Genomic DNA, 25396 nt, shown 5'->3' on the forward strand with positions numbered 1-25396 from the left:
GTCAATGTCCTTATTTGGCAGTTCCGCTGCAAATACTGTGACGTAATAGTTCAAAAAACGTCATAGATAACAGAAAAGTCGGAACAGGTTGAAAAATATGACCAAAACAGAATATAAAGATATCAACGAAGCACCTGAAGAGAATAATTTCATATTTTTTGTACTTGTAAACACTCCAAATATACAACAAAATGCATTTAAGGGCTAAAAAAGTGCATTTGGCATGATATGTCCCCAAGTTACACCAATAATTCGCGCAAAGTGTCATGGGGCGCAGGCATAAGGTGGATAAGAGTCATGAAATATCATGTGATATTATTATTTTTCCACAAGAGGTCGGCAAACACTCCCAATGTATGATATTTTGAGCTGAATTTAAAGGGTATGCATGAAATTGTGAGTTACTTTGAATTTAAGTTGAGAGAATGTGCATAAATTACTATTTATTATTTATTGATCAAATCTAGTAATTTAAAGGTAAATAAAATGTTTAAAAAAACAAAACAAAAAATAAATCGCATTACAAAATAGAAAAAAAATGAAATAAAATATGCTTTCTGAACAGAAAAAAAACACTAAGTATAATTTTAGGGCCCGCAAGGGAATGATGTGTTACAAAGTGTGAGGGGAGGATGAGGGAAAAGTTCAGTGAAAGGTCTTTATGAAACAGTTTGACCCCGTAAAGAGAGACCAGTGAAGATCAGGGGTCAAATGTGAAGTTTGACCGTCTCCGGAAGAGAGTTCGCCGTAGAAAAAGGGAACGTTCTTAGAACTTCAGCAAATGTTCTGCAAGATTTCCTTCCAATAACGTTCTATCATAAATCTGGTCTTTAATAATGTTCTCAAAACATCAGCACAAAAACATCATCTATACATCATGGACCAGGAGAGTCTCTGAGACAAAGACATTACAAATGAGCAGTTATATTCACTTATTCTTTATTGCAAATACAAACTATACAAATACATTTACAAAGTGCATATCTGAGCAGTTAAAGAGGGCGGTGTCATCCGAAGGCCGAGAGCGCCCACTGCTTGACGTCTGTGGGGCATTGTGGGTATTTCTGCAGCGCCTCCATCACCTGAGTGTGTTCCAGCATCAGCTTCATCAGCTGATACTCACGCTGGACTTTACACACACCCGAGTCTACAGGACGAACCAGCTCCAGCTGCAGGAGATGCTCAAACGCCTGCACACACACACACACACACACACACACACACACACACACACACACACACACACACACACACACACAGGTAAGCACATTAAAGTGTGGATACTGTCAAACACAGTACAGTCAGAGTATCCTGAATGAAAAGAAAACGCCTGTTCACAGATAAACTGTATTTGTTCTGCACACGTGTATCAAACCAACAAACACCCGTACTGTAGATTCCCACAGCGCTACACCACTAGTATGAACTTATGAGTTATTAATGTTTGAACCGTCTGCAGATGAAGCACTCACTGACCTTCATCACCACAGGCTTCTCGAACTTATGGATGGAGTGAGACTTCCTCTGGATGAACTTCTTGAACTCTGAGGGAATGACAGAACTTGAGCTGAACATGAACATTCACACACAGATTTCCACTTGAGATGAGCAGGAGGACGGCGTACCGTTGTGGACCATCTGGAAGTTGAAGGGTTCTCCATCGTACGTGTCGTTCAGATGTTTCATAGCAATGATCAAACACAGCTCCAGGATAGACAGACCTGGAGGAAGAGCGATCGAGAGTTAGAGACGAGTGTGTTCCTGCGCTCTCACACACACGAGTGTGTTCCTGCGCTCTCACACACACACACACACACACACACGAGTGTGTTCCTGCGCTCTCACACACACACACACACACACACACGAGTGTGTTCCTGCGCTCTCACACACACACACACACACACACACACACACACACACACACACACACACACACACACACACACACACACACACACACACACACACACACACACACACGAGTGTGTTCCTGCGCTCTCACACACACACACACACACACACACGAGTGTGTTCACGAGTCAGTGTCTCACCGTGGAGGACGTTTGCTTTCGAGTCGGCAGAGATCCAGCGACCGGCCTCCTGCAGATCAGCCTCGCAGAGAGACGGGCGGGACACACACACCCGACTCACAGCCAGAAACTACAACACACAAACACACCATCACACATGAGCACGGGCCAACAGTTCAAACACACACACACACACACACACACACACACACACACACACACACACACACACACACACACACACACACACACACACACACACTCGACTCACAGCCAGAAACTACAACACACAAACACACCATCACACAAAAGCACAGGCAAACAATTCACACACACACACACACACACACACACACACACACACACACACACACACACACACACACCTCCAGCTGTGTTCTGAGCAAGAGACACTCACCAGCAGTGACTGCAGAGAGCGCAAGTCTTTACTGGAGTTAAAGCTCCTCTTCAAAACCTCCTGAACACTCTTATCTTCACACACTCTCTGCAGGAGAACACAGACAGGTGAGACTGACAGAGTGTGTGTACAGAGTGTGTACAGACTACGGAGTGTGTGTACGGACGGGGTTAAACATATCCATTCTTAAATCCCAAGAATCTTTTATCCTGTGCTGTTTTCAGCTGATGCGTGAACAAACTTCACTAAGCATTACAGTAGCGCCTGCCGTCCAATAATAACAGTGAGCTCTTGTTATGAAGAGTCTCAGCTTTCATACGGTCTCACGATCATCTCTTCCTCTTTACAGCAGCAAACGCACATCAGAAGAAGAGTCTGTACCGTGAGCACTAGATGTGTGTTGCATCTGTACCGTGAGCACTAGATGTGTGTTGCATCTGTACCGTGACACTGCGGTTCCACTCGGCGGAGAACCTGAGGTCCGGGAAGTCCTGAGGCAGACGGAGCTGATGGAGAACCACATCCACATACTGAGCGAAGGAGAGCGAGCTGAAGAGATGAACCTGTCTGTGAGAGAACCGAGACTTCACTCGCTTCTCCAGCAGCTCCAGCACGTCCTGCAACACACACACACACACACACACACAGCAGGAGGATCAGCTTGGGATGCACGGTTATGACGAAAATCAGAACTGTTGATTATTCCCTTAAAGCTGCAGTCCGCAGTGTTTCCTCTTTGTCGCCATCTCTGTTTGAAATCTGCAATTGCACTGCAGTTATTCGTGGAATGATCAGCTTTACGTGGGTTGTGCCTCGGCTCGGCACAGCGCGGATGAATCCCATGTTTTGAGGAGAATGTGAGGCTGTCAGTCGCAAATCACAGATTACACTTTTTGGAAGTATGACCAACAAAAGAGTTTTCACCGGAAAATGTCGCCTGAACACGTAACATCCACTTTTGTTCTGACCAACTAAGGGGAAAAAGCATTGCAGTAAATCGCGCCGATTAAATCTAAGGATCGCTTTATCATATGTCAAACCGTGCAAATTATTGTTCTCAAATTGTTAATGTTAACAGTCTAATGTCTAATGGTCATACCAGCAAATTAATGTTCCTTAGAACTCTTCTCTTTGAAATACAAACACACGTATCTGTAATATAATATAATAATATATATCTAAGGCGATATATCTATTATAATATATATATAATAATAATATAATAAAATTTTCATCTTTCAAAAGCCCTTCCGCTATTATCCTTGTTTTCGCACGGACCGGTTGCAGTCTCTCTTTTTCTGTAGCCGCTCCGAAGTCCGAAGTCTTTTGCATTTTACAGCGAGTGAATCTCCAGTTAGTGATTGTGGTTTGAACCTTTCTGGATCCATCATCAAATTAATAAGTTTAATTATATCCCAGTGCTGTGAGAAAAGGCTGTAGCACTCCACCTCCAACATCCTCACACTCACAGCCGACTAGCCGAGACTCTTCTTTATGTGGACAGATGTGACTATGAGTACAGATGTGACTTTATGAGTACAGATGTGACTACAGATGTGACTACAGATGTGACTTTATGTGGACAGATGTGACTTTATGTGGACAGATGTGACTTTATGATGTGACTTTATGAGTACAGATGTGACTACAGATGTGACTTTATGTGGACAGATGTGACTTTATGTGGACAGATGTGACTTTATGATGTGACTTTATGAGTACAGATGTGACTACAGATGTGACTTTATGTGGACAGATGTGACTATGTGGACAGATGTGACTTTATGATGTGACTTTATGAGTACAGATGTGACTACAGATGTGACTTTGAGGACAGATGTGACTATGAGGACAGATGTGACTACAGATGTGACTTTATGAGTACAGATGTGACTTTATGATGTGACTTTATGAGTACAAATGTGACTACAGATGTGACTTTATGAGTACAGATGTGACTACAGATGTGACTATGTGGACAGATGTGACCATGAGTACAGATGTGACTTTATGAGTACAGATGTGACTACAGATGTGACTATGTGGACAGATGTGACTTTATGAGTACAGATGTGACTTTATGAGTACAGATGTGACTTTATGATGTGACTTTATGAGTACAGGTGTGACTACAGATGTGACTATGAGTACAGATGTGACTTTATGAGTACAGATGTGACTACAGATGTGACTATGTGGACAGATGTGACCATGAGTACAGATGTGACTTTATGAGTACAGATGTGACTACAGATGTGACTATGTGGACAGATGTGACCATGAGTACAGATGTGACTTTATGAGGACAGATGTGACTTTATGATGTGACTTTATGAGTACAGATGTGACTTTATGATGTGACTTTATGAGTACAGATGTGACTACAGATGTGACTTTATGAATACAGATGTGACTACAGATGTGACTATGTGGACAGATGTGACTATGAATACAGATGTGACTATGAGTACAGATGTGACTTTATGAGGACAGATGTGACTTTATGAGTACAGATGTGACTACAGATGTGACTATGTGGACAGATGTGACTTTATGAGTACAGATGTGACTTTATGAGTACAGATGTGACTTTATGATGTGACTTTATGAGTACAGATGTGACTTTATGATGTGACTTTATGAGTACAGATGTGACTACAGATGTGACTTTATGAATACAGATGTGACTTTATGAGTACAGATGTGACTACAGATGTGACTGTGGACAGATGTGACTATGAGTACAGATGTGACTTTATGAGGACAGATGTGACTTTATGAGTACAGATGTGACTTTATGATGTGACTTTATGAGTACAGATGTGACTACAGATGTGACTTTATGAGTACAGATGTGACTACAGATGTGACTATGTGGACAGATGTGACTTTATGAGTACAGATGTGACTATGATATGACTTTATGAGTACAGATGTGACTACAGATGTGACTATGTGGACAGATGTGACTTTATGAGTACAGATGTGACTATGGTGTGACTTTATGAGTACAGATGTGACTACAGATTTGACTATGATGTGACTTTAGATGTGACTTTATGTGGACAGATGTGACTTTATGAGTACAGATGTGACTATGAGGACAGATGTGACTTTATGAGGACAGATGTGACTTTATGAGTACAGATTTATGAGTACTAGGGGTGGGGGAAAAAATCGATTCTTCGATGCATCGCGATGTGGACGTGGACGATTCTGAATCGATTCACAAATGTCAAAAAATCGATTTTCTAAAAAAAAAAATATATATATTTATTTTCTAATAACGTAATATTGACGGAACGCAAAAGGCGGAACTATAAGCGGACGTGCAGTGTGCGGACAGTCTGTGGCGTGCAACAGAGACGCGAACAGAGTCGCGCACATACATAACAGACTGATGGCTGAGCGCCAAATTCGAACGGCACCTTCTTCGTTAAAAGCTAACGTATGTAATATTGGCAATTTCATTGTTACCAATTTAGTATTTTTGTATGAGAGCTGCTTTCTGTATTGTTTAGTTTTCACATCAGTACACTGTGTAAACCGATCTGTTACGTTATACTGCAATATGTGCAATTTCAGTCACAAAAAGTTACATTTTGACTGTGCTCTCTGCAGATGTTCATTCACTTTTTTTGTATAAGCTGTTTTTGATTGTAGTATACAGCAAACATTTCAAGTCATAACTCTTTATTATTTAGTTTTGTATAAGAGTGGCTTTAATTTCTACCACCGGTGACATAATCTCTGCTCAGAGGTGTGCTCTTACATCTGAGCATGCTGATCAGTTAGTTCCTCAAGAAGAATATGCCTTGATGTGTCCACTGTTTACAGTAACTTACTGCTGACGTTTCAGTATTATGGTTTACACATGTTAATGTTCATGTTGTTTTGTAATGTTCATGCACTTTTATCTGTCTAGATGTACAGTGTTTACATTTAAGACCAGGAGGCAGTGAGTTATTATGCAAATGCATATTTCTTTGCACAATGTTGGAAATGTTGGCATTAATAAATGCATAAAATTTCCTTATTCCTTCTTTTTCTTTTCAGTCACATATATCGTGATATATCGTTGATGAAATTTCTTCCAATATATTGAATATCGTAGATATCGCAAATCGTGATATTATCATATCGTGGACCACATATCGCCACAGAATTGAATCGTGAGGTACCTGTATCGTCCCACCCCTAATGAGTACAGATGTGCCTTTATGAGTACAGATGTGACTACAGATGTGACTTTATGAGGACAGATGTGACTTTATGAGGACAGATGTGACTTTATGAGGACAGATGTGACTGAGTACAGATGTGACTTTATGAGTACAGATTTATGAGTACAGATGTGACTTTATGAGTACAGATGTGACTACAGATGTGACTTTATGAGTACAGATGTGACTATGAGTACAGATGTGACTACAGATGTGACTTTATGAGGACAGATGTGACTATGAGTACAGATGTGACTACAGATGTGACTTTATGAGTACAGATGTGACTTTATGAGGACAGATGTGACTTTATGAGGACAGATTTATGAGTACAGATGTGACTTTATGAGTACAGATTTATGAGTACAGATGTGACTTTATGAGTACAGATCTGTGACTACAGATGTGACTTTATGAGTACAGATGTGACTATGAGTACAGATGTGACTACAGATGTGACTTTATGAGGACAGATGTGACTGAGTACAGATGTGACTTTATGATGTGACTTTATGAGGACAGATGTGACTTTATGAGTACAGATGTGACTGAGTACAGATTTATGAGTACAGATGTGACTTTATGATGTGACTTTATGAGTACAGATGTGACTACAGATGTAACTTTATGAGTACAGATGTGACTTTATGAGTACAGATGTGACTTTATGATGTGACTTTATGAGTACAGATGTGACTTTATGAGTACAGATTTATGAGTACAGATGTGACTTCAGATGTGACTTTATGAGTACAGATGTGACTATGAGTACAGATGTGACTACAGATGTGACTTTGTGGACAGATGTGACTTTATGAGGACAGATGTGACTTTATGAGGACAGATGTGACTACAGATGTGACTTTATGTGGACAGATGTGACTTTATGAGTACAGATGTGACTACAGATGTGACTATGAGTACAGATGTGACTACAGATGCAACTATGAGGACAGATGTGACTTTATGAGTACAGATGTGACTATGTGGACAGATGTGATTTTATGAGTACAGATGTGACTTTATGAGTACAGATGTGACTATGTGGACAGATGTGACTTTATGAGGACAGATGTGACTTTATGAGTACAGATGTGACTATGTGGACAGATGTGATTTTATGAGTACAGATGTGACTTTATGAGGACAGATGTGACTGAGTACAGATGTGACTTTATGAGTACAGATTTATGAGTACAGATGTGACTTTATGAGTACAGATGTGACTACAGATGTGACTTTATGAGTACAGATGTGACTATGAGTACAGATGTGACTACAGATGTGACTTTATGAGGACAGATGTGACTATGAGTACAGATGTGACTACAGATGTGACTTTATGAGTACAGATGTGACTTTATGAGGACAGATGTGACTTTATGAGGACAGATTTATGAGTACAGATGTGACTTTATGAGTACAGATTTATGAGTACAGATGTGACTTTATGAGTACAGATCTGTGACTACAGATGTGACTTTATGAGTACAGATGTGACTATGAGTACAGATGTGACTACAGATGTGACTTTATGAGGACAGATGTGACTGAGTACAGATGTGACTTTATGATGTGACTTTATGAGGACAGATGTGACTTTATGAGTACAGATGTGACTGAGTACAGATTTATGAGTACAGATGTGACTTTATGATGTGACTTTATGAGTACAGATGTGACTACAGATGTAACTTTATGAGTACAGATGTGACTTTATGAGTACAGATGTGACTTTATGATGTGACTTTATGAGTACAGATGTGACTTTATGAGTACAGATTTATGAGTACAGATGTGACTTCAGATGTGACTTTATGAGTACAGATGTGACTATGAGTACAGATGTGACTACAGATGTGACTTTGTGGACAGATGTGACTTTATGAGGACAGATGTGACTTTATGAGGACAGATGTGACTACAGATGTGACTTTATGTGGACAGATGTGACTTTATGAGTACAGATGTGACTACAGATGTGACTATGAGTACAGATGTGACTACAGATGCAACTATGAGGACAGATGTGACTTTATGAGTACAGATGTGACTATGTGGACAGATGTGATTTTATGAGTACAGATGTGACTTTATGAGTACAGATGTGACTATGTGGACAGATGTGACTTTATGAGGACAGATGTGACTTTATGAGTACAGATGTGACTATGTGGACAGATGTGATTTTATGAGTACAGATGTGACTTTATGAGTACAGATGTGACTATGTGGACAGATGTGACTTTATGAGGACAGATGTGACTTTATGAGTACAGATGTGACTATGTGGACAGATGTGACTTTATGAGTACAGATTTATGAGTACAGATGTGACTTCAGATGTGACTTTATGAGTACAGATGTGACTATGAGTACAGATGTGACTACAGATGTGACTTTGTGGACAGATGTGACTTTATGAGGAGAGATGTGACTTTATGAGTACAGATGCGACTTTATGAGGACAGATGTGACTTTATGAGGACAGATGTGACTACAGATGTGACTTTATGTGGACAGATGTGACTTTATGAGTACAGATGTGACTACAGATGTGACTTTATGAGTACAGATGTGACTACAGATGCAACTATGAGGACAGATGTGACTTTATGAGTACAGATGTGACTATGTGGACAGATGTGATTTTATGAGTACAGATGTGACTTTATGAGTACAGATGTGACTATGTGGACAGATGTGACTTTATGAGGACAGATGTGACTTTGAGTACAGATGTGACTATGTGGACAGATGTGATTTTATGAGTACAGATGTGACTTTATGAGTACAGATGTGACTATGTGGACAGATGTGACTTTATGAGGACAGATGTGACTTTATGAGTACAGATGTGACTACAGATGTGACTTTATGAGTACAGATGTGACTTTATGAGTACAGATGTGACTATGATGTGACTTTATGAGTACAGATGTGACTACAGATGTGACTTTATGTGGACAGATGTGACTATGAGGACAGATGTGACTTTATGAGTACAGATGTGACTATGAGGACAGATGTGACTTTATGAGGACAGATGTGACTTTATGAGGACAGATGTGACTATGTGGACAGATGTGACTATGAGTACAGATGTAACTTTATGAGTACAGATGTGACTACAGATGTGACTTTGTGGACAGATGTGACTATGAGGACAGATGTGACTTTATGAGTACAGATGTGACTGAGTACAGATGTGACTGAGTACAGATGTGACTATGAGTACAGATGTGACTATGAGTACAGATGTGACTATGAGTACAGATGTGACTATGAGTACAGATGTGACTACAGATGTGACTTTATGTGGACAGATGTGACTTTATGAGGACAGATGTGACTTTATGAGTACAGATGTGACTTTATGAGTACAGATGTGACTTTATGAGTACAGATGTGACGTAATGACGCAAAGACATGCTCCCACAGAAATCCACCAGTACCACTGGAATTAAAAACATTATTACAAGCTTACCGTTGTGAGTCGAGCTACGGCAAGCAGAGAGTTTTGAACACTGGCTGGTTATGTACTTGCTCCAAAAATTATTTTGGATAATTTTTAACCCCAAAAAGCAACGGACTGCAGCTTTAAGATAAGCTGTAGAAAAAAACACACATCTTAAACACAGAGAATAATGTAAGCGAACCTTTTTTTTGTAATTGCACCTTTAAACGATCACATAATTGTGGGATCCGTAATTGCAATCGCGATGACAGATGTGATGAATTGTGCATCTCTAGAACGGTAATATATATATATATATGTGTGTGTGTGTGTGTGTGTGTGTATATATATATATATTAAAACAAGTTTATTTTTCTAAACCACAGATGGTTTTCTTAATTTAAGCATTATCTCACTTTTCTGATACAGACTTAATGTCTTTTTTTGTGACATCTTCTTTTGTGTTCAGCAGAAGAGAGAAACTCATACAGGTTTGAAACAACTCGAGTAAATGATGACAAAATTTTCATTTTCAAGTGAACTGTCCTTTTAAGCGTGTTGTTGACTCATGTGTGTGTGTGTGTGTGTGTGCGCGTACCAGTCTGCAGGTCAGTCCCACCACAGCGACGGGCGTCTGCGCAGACTGGGACACGTCCAGTAGATTATACAGCAGCGTCTGGTTCTTATGATGAGCGAACAGATCAAACTCATCCAGCAGGAACAGCACAGGACGACTGCTGCTCCGGTCACCTGACACCATCACAACACACACCACAGGAGACACAACACAACATTTAATGTTGCTTTGGCAGCTAAATCAAATAAAATAGGTTTTTTTATAAATTACTGAAAACAAAACTAAAACAATAATTTATTATAATTTTTATTAACAATAAAAAAAATGACAAAAATAACAAAATTACTAAAACATTAACTTAAAAAAAATAATAATTTCAAATTAGAAATATATATAAAAAAAAAAATTTAATACAACTAACTAAAAGTAAAAAGAAAACTGAAGACATAAAAATGAAAACATTCAAAATATGAAAAAATATAGTAACTATATTTAAATACTACAATAACACTGATTAGGGTCGGGTATTTGAATTGTAGCGTTTCCGATTCTGCCTTTCAATTTCAATTCTTTTCTTATCGATTCCCATTTTAGATTCCAGTTAGGTAAAGAAAAACAAGTCAAACATTTATTCTGTGTATTTTTGCAAAATATTTCACTGCAGACGGAACAACAATCCCATGAAGCACTGCGAACGGCATAATCAAATTAAAAATGGAGGAATATAAAACTACTCATTCTACAAATAAAACAATATATTTGTTTGTATATTTGTTAAGGTTTATTTCAAAATATGCGATCGACTCGATTACGTCACACGCGGTGCTTCATGGGAGTGGGCGGAGCTAACGAGCTCTATTGGCACGTTTTTCTTGTTTTGACTCTGATTGGTGGAATTGTCTGTACTGCATTATGGGTAGGGTTGGGCGGTATTACCGTAATATCGGATACCGCGGGATCTTAAAATAGCACCGGTATCAGTTTCAATACCGTCAATACCGGCACTTATCTAGCCTATAATATATATAATTGATTTATTGCCTAAAAAATGCTTATGTGTGGTTGCAGTTTGGCAATATTTCTGGTTCCAACCGAATGAGAAGGGAGAGGCGGTAAATACTGACGAGGCAATTTGTAAATTGTGCAATAAAAAGGTGACCGCGAGAGATGTAAACACCTCTAACGTCGCATCTCGGAAAAAACCGCCCACTCACTGCTGCCAGGATACAAAAGCGCATTAAGTTTCGTATTTGTTAAAATATTATAATGTTATTTTTTCCATCTTTGTTGATTATGAAAAGTGAACAGCACAAATAAGATGGGATGCATCGGGAGTCAGACGATTTGACCACTTCAATAAATTTAGTTTTGTAAAAGGCCTCTTTAAAACGAATTTCGTTTTGTATAAATTGTATCTAAATTTTTATAAAATTTTCATCAACCAATATTGCCTGGATTTAATATAATCATGACATGATGGGCATGCCGCTGTCACTTGCATTGAAATCTCATAAAAAAGGCTATGCCTCACTGACATGACAAATAAATAAAGCTTGAAATTTCTTTAAACGAAACAATTAAAAACAAAAGAAATAGGCTACTCACTGATTAGGCTAAGTAATCCATGATGTGCATTTCTCTCGTTCATACAGAGATGCGATCGTCAATTTCATTAAACGAAATTCAAAACGAAAATAAATATAGTCTGATTAATCAATGGTGTGCATTTCTCTCTATAGCGTTCACTACAGAGATGGCGATCGTCAATTTCTTTAAAACGAAACAATTCAAAACGAAAGAAATAGGCTACTCACTGATTAGGCTAAGTAATCCATGATGTGCATTTCTCTCTAGGCGCGTTCATACAGAGATGCGATCGTCAATTTCAGTAAACGAAACCATTCAAAACGAAAAGAAATATAGTCTGATTAATCAATGGTGTGCATTTCTCTCTATAGCGTTCATACGGAGATGGCGATCGTCAATTTCTTTAAATGTAAATTCAAAACGAAAAGAAATATAGTCTGATTAATCAATGGTGTGCATTTCTCTCTAGGCGCGTTCATACGGAGATGCGATCGTCAATTTCAGTAAACGAAACCATTCAAAACGAAAATAAATAGACTAGCCTACTCTCTGTAATCCATGATGTGCATTTCTCTCTATAGCGTTCACTACGGAGATGCCGATCGTCAATTTCTTTAAACGAAACAATTCAAAACGAAAAGAAAAAGGCCACTCTCTGATTGTGTAATGATGTGCATTTCTCTCTATAGGCGCGTTCACTACAGAGATGCGATCGTCAACTTCCATCTTTGCAGAAAAGTTTTATTAATAAAAATCAATGGACACGCGTCACCGGATTACAAAGGCACTTCTTGCTTGTTGCACGCACACAGATATTATGTTGAATAATGGTGGGCTCCGCTCATAATAACAGTTAATGCCGTCGGCCTGACTCAGACACAACGTGCACAGGTTGGGCTGGATTTTTTTGTTGTTGTTTTTTTGCCCGATCTGGCATTCAGTTTCTGAACGGTGTAGGCACAAGCCAACAGTTTGGTGACGCCGTCTGAGCCCATTATGTCATAATTTTTAATTAGTCACGGTAATACCGTATACCCCGGTAAAATAGGGAGGCGGTTTGACGGTTTCAAAATTCGAATACCGCCCAAGCCTAATTATGGGTAATGTAGTTTTTCATCATGAATTCTGCTGTTAAACACGAATATTTTAAAACTAAGTTGAACTAATTTAACAGAAGTAAATAACATTGATTAAACTCGTAGCTCACACTAGGGCTGTCTTAAAGGGTTTATAAGTTATCATTAAATATAAATGTATCTGTGGAGTATTTGTGCACCATTAAGAGTTCTTCTGTGTCATCTTGAGCTTGAATGGTTTCAAATCACATTAAAATGGTTTCTGATTCCCAGCGCTGACAGTGATGAAGCCTCACCTCTCTTCAGAGCTTCCAGAAGGAAAGCCAGATTCTCTGCAAAACTGCCCTGAACACAAGAGAATCTGCATTATGACATCACTGTTTCAGTGAATGAAGACAGAACGTTGGTTTCTGGGTAAATTATTCGTGTCACACTCACAAACACTTTGTCTCCTACGACGTTCTCCAGGTGCAGCTGGCGAGTGATCTCCTTTAGCGCGATCTTGTCGTCCGTCTGCAGAAGACCTGCGCTCAGAGAAGCGAGGTGTGTGAACATGTGATGCGGCGTCTCGAGTCTCAGATTAACAGCAGAGACTCACGTCACATGACACATGACACAGTGACACACGCATGAACTCACCGTTGAGCTCCACTAGAAGAACGTTCTTCTGCACTTCCTTCAGACTCATGAGCTCTCTGAGGACACAACCCAGCAGCTGCACACACACACACACACACACACACACACACGCGCACGCACGCACGCACACAAAATGTATTATTATTATTTATATACATTATATAATAAGTGAGGAACTCGTGTACACACTGGGATCTATATTCTCAGAAGGCGAAGCACTGCTACGGCGGAGTGATTTGCTCGCAGCGCCTGAAGCTCAGTGGTGAGGAGCAGAGAGTTCCTCAGAGATGGAGTAAATCCCTCCGCCCGAGTAGCAGTGCTTCACCTTCTGAGAATATAGTTCCCAGTATGTATACGGTTAGAAGGTGGCTGTGTCTCATGTGACCTTGTTATTACATGCTGTGACTATACACATCACAACATGTAAATAGGAAAATGTTGGCATTATTTTGTCGCTTATGGGAGCAGTATGCTAGCTGGAGCCGTTTACCTCCAGTCTTTGTGCTAAGCTAGGCTAGCGGTGGGTGCGTCAGACAGAGTTACGGCACGCACGGAGATGAGAAGGGTGTGTGTGGACTTATCTAACTCTGGGGGATACGGGTCATACCATAGTTTTACCGGATCCTCGAGGACCAACGATGAGGACAGAGTTACTTTCTCCATGAACAGCAGTGCGTCTCAACAGCTCCAGCAAGTGCCTGAACACACACACACACACACACACACACACACACACACACACACACACACACACACACACACAGCATTAGAATCCACACACACACACTCACTCACTCACTCACTCACTCACTCTCTCTCTCACTCACACACACACACACACACACACACTCTCTCTCTCTCACACACACACACACACACACACACACACAGATATTGTGTAATGAACACACTTGTGCTGTGAGTCCAGACCCGAGGGTTGATCCGGCAGCTTCTGATGACACAGTCTCTCTCTCAGGATCTTCTGAGCCTGAACACACGATCACAACACGACTGAACACGATCACAACACATTTAAACACGAGTAAACACACACTAACAGCAGAAACACACTCATGAGGAACTGTAATACACACTGACGGACCAGAGACACACACTGAGCTTCAGTGAGAGCGGTGGATCTGCGCTTGCTCATCTTCACCTGCAACATTCAACACATCTCAGTTAATAATGTGCAGATGTTTACACACATCTGACTGCAAGTATTATAAATACATGCAAAAAAACTGTATGTTGGACAAATATACAGCAAACATTACAGTAGATAAATATACAGTTACAGACCAAATCAGAAAGATAACATGGACTATTTAAAACTTTTTTCCCAACGTCAATGATCTAGAAATGTATATGAATGTATAGGGTACTTTATTTTTAGTCCCTGTCACTGGTCATCATTGAGTGATTCGATATATTAATACCGTTTCTTTATTTTATTTTATATAGACTGCAGTCTAACTCGGTGAATTCTGACAGTGTGTTTTTTAAAGTGACATTCCGTGTTATTTCTAAAGTAATATGAGCTCATAAAATTAGTGATTGCACACTTTCTATCATCTTTACTGTTGCACTTCATGTTGTCTTTGTCCTGAAACTATTTCATCATCCTTCTATATTCTGTATATGTGCAGTCATGACTTATTTAGAAACATCATTTAAAAGAGTTTAAGATGCAGTTTAGTCTGTCATAAGGCAGGAGGCTGCTGCAACTGCTCACATATATAGTAAACAACCAGTTAATTATGTGTAAACTGTTACAGTAAAAGCATAAACTCACCCACGAATGTCCAGAGATTTCGCGCCACTAGCAGTTTCTGCCTCGCGTGTTTCCGGGACACAACGCTTGTATTTCCGGTGGCCACATGAGGCGCTGTGCGGCCCAAAACTGAACCGGAAAGAACTTTAACCTATTCATAGTACCTATATTATATCTTAAATAGTTTACATTTAATAAATGTATAAAGGATGAATGCATAAACAAAAGGGAATCAACAGAAGAGAATGTAATAATGACAGTGAATCTAATGGATTTAGTTCCATGCATGAACTCTTTAGATTGTAGCAATTAGATTCAGAAATGACATTGTTTATGACACGTGTCTGATGAATGATTTACCATTAAACTGCAATGAAATACCATTAGCCTAAATGTCAATATTTTTTCAAAATTTTCCAAAACCTGCATCTGTAACTGCTTACTAGGCAGAGTCTAGTTTATACTTGGTATCTTATAGGCTACATGAAATCATAAACAAGCAAATATGATTTTAGTCCAGTCAATAATTTATTTACATATATTCACAATATTGTGCATCATAATGACAAACATATTTACACATGATTTTTGTTAAAAACAAACATGAAATGCGTAATACAGACAATTTAATTAAATACATAATGAATTAAATTAATGAAAAAGTTCATTAAAAATACATGTTTATAGTCCTACACAATGCCAGTGTTGGAGAAAGTTATTTTCAATATTTAAAAGTATTTAAAAGAAATGCATTACTTTGCTAGTTGTAACGTATTACCAGAGCTGGACAGTAACGGGGTACATTTACTTGAGTACAGTACTTAAGTACAATTTTGAGGGATCTGTACTTTACTCGAGTATCATTTTTGGGGAGTACTCATGACTTTACTCAAGTACATTTGAGAGGCAAATATTGTACTCTTTACTCCACTACGTTTCTATCCATAACCATGAGTACCCGTTACTTCTTCTAAAAAAAAATAAATAAAAAAAAAAAGGAAAAAAGAAAAATCTCGGAAACCCTAAATTTGTTGTTTCCCTCTCAAACGTGACTGGATTGTGCAGGTGCCACTGATTGGGACAGCCTATCAGCAATCACCTTCAGCTTTCCGCCAAAGTCAACTCCATGGGCAGATTTAGATAAGAGACGAAACCATGGACGAAACAATGGATGAAGACGCAGCAGGTCCATCCCTGGAATGTGCCAACCCGTGGCCCCACCTCGCCAGACTATTTCAATTTTCTGAACAAGTTAATGATAGTTTTCGCTTCAAGTGTTTGCTGTGTTTACCAATGTAAGCACTGTGGCAGTAGTAATACAATATTTAGAAAATGTACTCTTGTACTCTTGATACTCAAGTACTTTTAAAAACAAGTACTTTAGTACTTTTACTTAAGTAGACATCTGACTGTAGTACTTTTACTTGTACTTGAGTAAAATTTACCAAGGGGTATCTGTACTTTTACTCAAGTAATGAAGCTGTGTACTCTGTCCGCCTCTGCGTATTACCCCGGACACTACACAATGCACATTCTCAAATAGAGTTTCACTTAAAAACTATCTGTCTATAAAAACTGTCAATCGATAAAAAATTTAATTGCAATTAAAAACAGTTTTTATTTTTAACAATTAACGTAGAAACAACGTATTATAGAAAGAAGACAGTATATTTTCAATCTGTTGTAATGGCATCTTTTTATGAATGAAGGTCAGTGTCACTGATACTAACACTGCTGATCGTCTAAGTGACAGATATTTCTAAACATTAATGATAGACATTCAGCATTACAGTATACTTAAAAGATATAAATTTCAACATTTATTAATAATAATAATAATAATAATTAAAGCTGCAAGCAGCATTTATCGGGGTTCAAGCATTTAAGGCCTTTAAAGCCTTTAAGCACAAAAGCATCAAAAGTTATTAAGTTTTATTTAGCAAGCATGTAACCACTGACATACTAGATTGAAAAGACCACTTACAGCCAATACAGGCAATGTACCATAGGAAATATATGGTTTCAAAGCTTTTTAACAGTTATAGCGCCCCTTTTATTTTGTCACGCCCCTTTTGTAAATGACCCTGTTACAGCCACCCAAATGTAAAGTTGCTGTAGCGCCACCTATGGGCCAATCGGGGTCATACTCTGATAGGTTGTCCCCAAATTGAGGCCTACCATCTGGCCAGGTTTCACGTCTCTAGGCCTTACGGTTTGTCCTGCACGATGCGTTTTACAAATCCTTACAATTACAATAGGGTTTCAGCATGTCATGCTTGAACCCCTAATAATAATTCGTTACATTTATATAGCGCTTTTTCTGAGACCTCAAAGCGCTTTATAGAAGGGGGGAATCTCCTCAACCACCACCAATGTGCAGCATCCACCTGGATGATGCGACGGCAGCCATATTGCGCCAGAACGCCCACCACACACCAGCTTACAGGTGGAGAGGAGACAGTGATGAAGCCAATCAGTATATGAGGATAATTAGGAGGCCATGATGGACAGAGGCCAAGGGGCAGATTTGGCCAGGATGCCAGGGTTACACCCCTACTCTTTTTCGAAGGACATCCTGGGATTTTTAATGACCACAGAGAGTCAGGACCTCGGTTTTACGTCTCATCCGAAGGACATTTATTAGGCTTTAAAGGGGTGGTTGATTATGATTTGACTTTTCTAACTTTAGTTAGTGTGTAATGTTGCTGTTTGAGCATAAACAACATCTGCAAAGTTACAACGCTCAAAGTTCAAAGCAAAGGGAGATATTAGCTTTTAATGAAATCACTTTTCAGGACTACAACAAACGGCTGATAGAGACTACACCACATTCCTCCCGGGTTAGTGACTTCATGAACCCTAAAATGTACATAAACCCCGCCTCGCAACAAAGGGCTCTATAAGCATCCGGAACCGTATAGGCAGTGAGATATATCCTCGCTGCTCTATTAGCAATGACTTCACAGGCTGTGTTTGCACACGAAGGTTCCTCACGAAACTTAACTCAGACTTCTGAGGCAGAGTGACGGTTTAATGATCTACAGCAGATTTGGTGAAAACTAAGAGAACATTTACTACTGTAACGCAGTTAGATGTTGTGAGGTAGGAATAGATTTTACTAACAAAATAAAACAAATACAAAAACAGAAGTAAAGAAGGAGTCCCTCTCTCGTCCTTCACTATCGTCTAACTAACATCACATTATGACGTGTCTTGATGCCTTCCGACCTTGGGATATTGGAATGAATAATGAACTGTAAAAAAAAGTACAGAGTACTTTTTAAGTCTTTAAGTACAGAGATCTTTTTTAAGTACAATCAACTTGACAGTCATTTCAAGTTAAATTATATTAAACTGACAAAAAAAAAAAAAAAAAAAAAACTTGCTAATGCAATCTCCTATAACTAGAAAAGTTGAAATTGCTTGAAACTTATATGTTACATTTAGCAGATGCTTTAGTATTATTCTGTCAACTGGTAGAAAAAGAGATTTGTCTGACATGTCACTAAAAAAGTGGTCTGTGAAAGTGATTGTGTGCCTCTTTGGGATCATGGCACCATAAGGCACTGTTCACTTGCTGGAGGGCACACAGGTCTGAAGTAATGTTGTCATGACTTAGCGATTGATCAATTTTGCAAGTATAATCCCTACAAGAGCACCGCAGATAAATCCCACGCGAGACCCTGAAAAAAATCCAGCTTGAGCACCAACAAGTGAACCAACAAATGAACCAACAAGTGAACCAACAAGTGAACCAACAAGTGAACCAGCTAGAGCCAACATAAGGTCTAATTTTGAGGGGCCGTTGTTGTTGTCATTTCTCACTGTAAAAGAAAATAACACCATTAATCAGTGCTTCAGTAATTGAGAGAGCAGCTTTAGGTTTAGTGGAGAAATACTCACTGTTAGGAGGAATTAACTCAAGACTTCCACGTCTCCGCCTGACCGTACGTACTTCCCTTATCTCAATCTTTTTATCATCTTGTGGAATGAAGAAATCACAGTGATTCTCATCTAATTAATATTATTCCATAATGGTGTCTAATCATATTATTTTATTGTATAAATAAATCACACAGAAGGATTGACCTACCTTTAGCAGGTGTATTAGCCATGATCTCAGTGTGTGAAGCTGTCTTTGCTCTTCATGAAACTGATAATAAGAAAACACACAGTTGGTTCTACAGGTTTCACTGAATACACACAGATATTTTATCTTGGCTTATCATAAAAGACGTAACAATATTTTGTGGCACTTATTTATGCTAATTTGTAGCATGATTGATTAGTTTGTTAGCTCTGGGTTCACCGAGAACAGAAACACTGCAGTCATTATAAGTTTACCATGTTAAGGACATTTTTCCTTTACTTCTGTATTTGTACTTCTGTGCCGTTTATGGTGTTTGTGAAGTTTGAACAATACTTTACCCTGGTAAATTAATCCTTATGACTGTCTTGTCGGGGCGGTGTGTTCAAATGTGTGTCTTGTGTAATGCTGCACAATAGATGGAAATAGATCCATCCTACATAAAACACAAGATAACACATTGAGGAATTATGATCAGGCCTCATAATAAAAGTCGTAATAACTCAACATGAAATAGCAGAAATAACCCATGATCATGTGCAAACTGAACACAGAAGTCTGTGAATGGGCTTGTGCGGATCAGCTCTAACGTCACCCGAGTCAATCATACAAACCCATGATATTCTCTGATTTAGAAGACATCCTGATCATCATATTACAATTATTATAATTCTCAGTGTTAAACATGCTAACATATCACACTGAAGTAGGCTTTTAAATGAACATTTATTTAAAATACAAGTTTTTCTTTGACAAAATTACATTTCCTTAATAGCCTAAACACTGGCTTTACTCCCTTCAGACTTAAATGATCACGGTTTCATTACATCATTATCGGAAAACACTCTTATCAGAATCATTTCTGTTAAGCTTGTGTATATTTTTAGTTAAAGCTGTTCATTTATAAAGCAATATCCTCCTGGGTCACAGAAATAGACTTTTTTTTTCTTTTTTTTGTGAATTTCTCTGACATCATTCATATCACATCATATAAAGAGCACATTCAGAGATTGCAAATGTTTGGAATTTTCACAGTGAAAACTGCCTGTCCTTTAAAAATAAATGACATTAATTTAGAGATCAAGTTTCACACTCTTATGGAAATCTGATAATATTTTTGTAATTATCATTTTTGAATTGTTTGTCATAAATAAACATCTCAGGAAATGTTATGGGGTTTCAAATCTAAATATGACTTGCTGTTATGAAAAAAGACATCAATTTCATACATGTACAGTGTAGAGACACCAGGACTTAAATCATGTTTATCAGGCATTTGGGAGACACGAGTGAATAGGGAAAGAAATTATACATCAATATTCCTATGAAATATTAGATATTATGAAAATCTTTCCAATTACTACTCTCATTATTAGGCTTCTCTTTTCATTATCTTGCCCCAAATAAACATTAATATGCAAATTAGATACAATGTTTAAATGGGAAAACCCGCTTATGACCATTTGACACACACATATTGCATAAAGCAAAATGGTATATCAAATTATTTGGTTATATCTTTCATAACATAGTTGAGAATCATCTTTATACAAAGTTTGGTAAATAAAATCCTGAAACCTAAAAATTGATTGGTGATTTAAAAACAAACAAACATTGTTTTTACCTGTTATGAAATAATTTTCTCAATACCATAATTCTTTATATTTGAAAGCTGATAACCGATATATTGGCTGATAAATCTAAATCCAAATTTTTATAGAATGTTTGAGAGTCTGATTACAATTTTATGTATCCTATATGACAGACTTGCGCTGCACATGTTGCACTGGACTGTATTTTCCTTTTTTAAGTGATTCCATCATATTTCAAGCAGTTCAAAATCATCATGGCGAACAGTGCGCATCTGAAGACTTTACAAAAATCTTATGCTTTAAAGTACAATGTCATGACACGAAAAAATAGTAAATTCACAAAACTTTTTTTTCTGGGTCTCAAGAGGAGATCTCATGTAGGGTTTTCATTTGTGTTTTATAAGATGAATATTAGGAGGTGCTGTAAACATGTGTTTCCTTGACTGGTTTTCACTGAAGAGAAACACCCCTAAACGAAAGTAACTCTAGAAACTGTGGATCAGCGCCTCGAGACGGGAAATCTTCAGAACGGTTCAGTCCAAACTGGTGAACTAGTTCGACCACTTAAAAGAATCGGTTAAAAAAGAACAATTAGCCTAGTTCACGAACCGGATATCACTATATTAAAAACGAAAGTAAAACACTGATGTTTAACTTTTCCCCGTGAAATTTATTAAATATAATATCTCCGTAATATCTTTATTAAAATCAACATATTAATATTTTAACTCTGAACCACCCACAATTAATTGGGATTTTATTTTTTAATACTACCAGCAGATTATCAGCCTCAATTCCCTATGCAGGAAAAAACCATTTATATAGTGTCTATGGAAAAAAACCTGCAAACCGAAAAAAAAAATCGACTCCAAACACGCATCAAGAGATTCATAACATGTTCATTGCGATGTACATTCACAATAAAGCAGTTATTGATGTGCTTTGAACAATTTGAACAGATAATTTACAGACTGCTATACGAGCGTTTAACGTACCCATGAAGCACCTCTCTCTTCAACTCTGAATGTGTGGGAGATCCCCAACTGTCTAGAGGTCAATAATCTCTATTCCACTCGCTAAATACCATGACTCGCCCCATAGATGGCGCTGTCCCCATTTACACAATAATCTAACATGTTGACACATTAGCCTAAAGTTGGCCATAAAATGTCGCATGCTTGGTCTGGAAAAATCCAGATGCTTTCTCAGATCTCAGAAATACGGTTACAAATAAATACAGACTGATTTTTTTTTTCTTCTGTATTAAAACACTTTCATTAATGCCGTTTATGGTGTTTGTGAAGTTTGAACAATACTTTACCCTGGTAAATTAATCCTTATGACTGTCTTGTCGGGGCGGTGTGTTCAAATGTGTGTCTTGTGTAATGCTGCACAATAGATGGAAATAGATCCATCCTACATAAAACACAAGATAACACATTGAGGAATTATGATCAGGCCTCATAATAAAAGTCGTAATAACTCAACATGAAATAGCAGAAATAACCCATGATCAGTGTGCAAACTGAACACAGAAGTCTGTGAATGGGCTTGTGCGGATCAGCTCTAACGTCACCCGAGTCAATCATACAAACCCATGATATTCTCTGATTTAGAAGATATCCTGATCATCATATTACAATTATTATAATTCTCAGTGTTAAATATGCTATCACACTGAAGTAGGCAGTTTTAAATGAACATTTATTTAAAATAAAAGTTTTTCTTTGACAAAATTACATTTCCTTAATAGCCTAAACACTGGCTTTACACCCTTCAGACTTAAATGATCACGGTTTCATTACATCATTATCGGAAAACACTCTTATCAGAATCATTTCTGTTAAGCTTGTGTATATTTTTAGTTAAAGCTGTTCATTTATAAAGCAATATCCTCCTGGGACACAGAAATAGACTTTTTTTTTCTTTTTTTTGTGAATTTCTCTGACATCATTCATATCACATCATATAAAGAGCACATTCAGAGATTGCAAATGTTTGGAATTTTCACAGTGAAAACTGCCTGTCCTTTAAAAATAAATGACATTAATTTAGAGATCAAGTTTCACACTCTTATGGAAATCTGATAATATTTTTGTAATTATCATTTTTGAATTGTTTGTCATAAATAAACATCTCAGGAAATGTTATGGGGTTTCAAATCTAAATATGACTTGCTGTTATGAAAAAAGACATCAATTTCATACATGTACAGTGTAGAGACACCAGGACTTAAATCATGTTTATCAGGCATTTTGGGAGACACGAGTGAATAGGGAAAGAAATTATACATCAATATTCCTATTAGATATTATGAAAATTCTTCCAATTACTACTCTCATTATTAGGCTTCTCTTTTCATTATGTTGCCCCAAATACACATTAATATGCAACTTAGATATAAAATGTATTTATAGATACATTGTATAAATGGGAAAACCCACTTATGACCATTTGACACACACATATTGCATAAAGAAAAATGGTATATCAAATCATTTGGTTATATCTTTTACAAAATAGTTGAGAATTATCTTTATACAAAGTTTGGTAAATAAAATCCTGAAACCTAAAAATTGATTGGTGATTTAAAAACAAACATTGGTTTTACCTGTTATGAAATCATTTTTTCCAATACCATAATTCTTTATATTTGAAAGCTGATAACCGATATATTGGCTGATAAATCTAAATCCAAATTTTTTATCGAATTTTTGAGAGTCTGCTTACAATTTTATGTATCCTATATGACAGACTTGCGCTGCACATGTTGCACTGGACTGTATTTTCCTTTTTTAAGTGATTCCATCATATTTCAAGCAATTCAAAATCATCATGGCGAACAGTGCGCATCTGAAGACTTTACAAAAAACTTATGCTCTAAAGTACAATGTAATAAAACGAAATTTTTTTAATTTAACAAAACTTTTTTTTTCTGAGTCTCAAGAGGATATCTGATGTAGGGTTTTTCGTTTGTGTTTTATATAGCCCAATGAACATTAGGAGGTGCTGTAAACATGTGTTTCTTTGACTGGTTTTCACTGAAGAGAAACACTCCGAAACTAATGTAAGTAACGTCAACTCTAGAAACTGTGGATCAGCGCCTCGAGACGGGAAATCTTCAGATCGGTTCAGTCCAAACTGGTGAACTATAGTTCGACCAGTTCACTAAAAAGAATCGGTTAAAAAGAACAATTCGTTCACGAACTGGATAACCCTGTATTAAAAACGAAAGTATAGGCTAAACCAGTGATGTTCGTCAAAGGCGTTTTTAACTTTTTTTCCCCCGTGAAATTAGAGTTCCGTGTCTTTATTAAAATCAACATATTAATAATTTAACTCTGAATCACCCACAATTAATTGGAATTTTATTTTTTTATACTTGCCAGTCCGACCAGCAGATTATCAGCCTCGATTCCCTATGCAGGAAAACCCCCGTTACATTCGACTCCAAACTCGCATCAAGAGAATAACGTTCATTGTACATTCACAATAAAGCAGTTATTTATGTGCTTTGAACAATTTTAACAGATATTTCATAGACTGCTACGAGCATGACTTACCCACAGGCGCACTTTTCTTCAACTCTGAATGTGGGGAGATCCCCTATTGGGAGGTCCCTAATCTCTATTCCACTCGCTAAATACCATGACTCGCCCCATAGATGGCGCTGTCCCCATTTACACAATAATTTAACATATTGACACATTAGCCTAAAGTTGGCCATAAAATGTCGCATGCTTGGTCTGGAAAAATCCAGATGCTTTCTCAGATCTCAGAAATACGGTTACAAATAAATACAGACTGATTTTTTTTTTTTGCTTTCTGTGTCTGGTTAATTGACTAATTTGTATTTTTATTGAACTTCAACAAACAAAGTCAACGTACAGTCACAATATATGCAAATAGAAAAAACATACTGCCAAGAACCAA

At 37.8% G+C, this 25396-nt stretch overlaps 1 protein-coding gene and 1 long non-coding RNA gene across 5 annotated transcripts; both read right to left on the reverse strand.

Moving 5' to 3' along the window:
* Window positions 1–922: 922 nt before the first annotated feature.
* On the reverse strand, window positions 923–15882 carry orc4 (origin recognition complex, subunit 4). 2 transcript variants are annotated; one of them, XM_084425125.1, is made up of 14 exons: window positions 15806–15882; window positions 15113–15169; window positions 14922–14998; window positions 14618–14708; window positions 14011–14086; window positions 13810–13895; window positions 13668–13716; window positions 10730–10881; window positions 2895–3068; window positions 2452–2538; window positions 2055–2163; window positions 1626–1721; window positions 1477–1544; window positions 923–1190 (listed from the first exon to the last, which is right to left on the reverse strand). In XM_084425125.1, the coding sequence occupies exons 2-14, from the start codon at window positions 15161–15163 to the stop codon at window positions 1008–1010; spliced, it is 1299 nt and encodes a 432-aa protein (XP_084281251.1). In that variant the 5' UTR covers window positions 15164–15169; window positions 15806–15882; the 3' UTR covers window positions 923–1007. The 2 variants fall into 2 exon arrangements, with proteins under 2 accessions (XP_084281251.1, XP_084281252.1); XM_084425126.1 differs by having other exon boundaries at window positions 15105–15169; window positions 15806–15847.
* A 3195-nt stretch (window positions 15883–19077) lies between these two features.
* On the reverse strand, window positions 19078–25061 carry LOC311300506. 3 transcript variants are annotated; one of them, XR_014629337.1, is made up of 6 exons: window positions 25027–25061; window positions 22785–22879; window positions 20213–20307; window positions 19878–19937; window positions 19688–19765; window positions 19078–19608 (listed from the first exon to the last, which is right to left on the reverse strand). It is a non-coding gene; the product is annotated as an uncharacterized lncRNA (long non-coding RNA). The 3 variants fall into 3 exon arrangements; XR_014629338.1 differs by having other exon boundaries at window positions 22785–25052; XR_014629339.1 differs by lacking the exons at window positions 22785–22879; window positions 25027–25061 and having other exon boundaries at window positions 20213–22772.
* Window positions 25062–25396: the final 335 nt, after the last annotated feature.

The sequence above is a fragment of the Rutilus rutilus genome, assembly GCF_951802725.1.
Source record: "Rutilus rutilus genome assembly, chromosome: 12".
NCBI lineage: Eukaryota > Metazoa > Chordata > Actinopteri > Cypriniformes > Leuciscidae > Rutilus > Rutilus rutilus.

Excerpts from the sequence above, each read along its gene's own strand:
- orc4 (XM_084425125.1), bottom strand. The coding sequence starts at position 15,163 with ATGAGCAAGCGCAGATCCACCGCTCTCACTGAAGCTCAGTGTGTGTCT. Across the intron at positions 14,709-14,921 it reads GGTCTGGACTCACAGCACAA|GCACTTGCTGGAGCTGTTGA; the intron begins GTGTGTTCATTA and ends GTGTGTGTTCAG. Across the intron at positions 2,164-2,451 it reads GCTCTCTGCAGTCACTGCTG|TTTCTGGCTGTGAGTCGGGT; the intron begins GTGAGTGTCTCT and ends TGTGTGTTGTAG.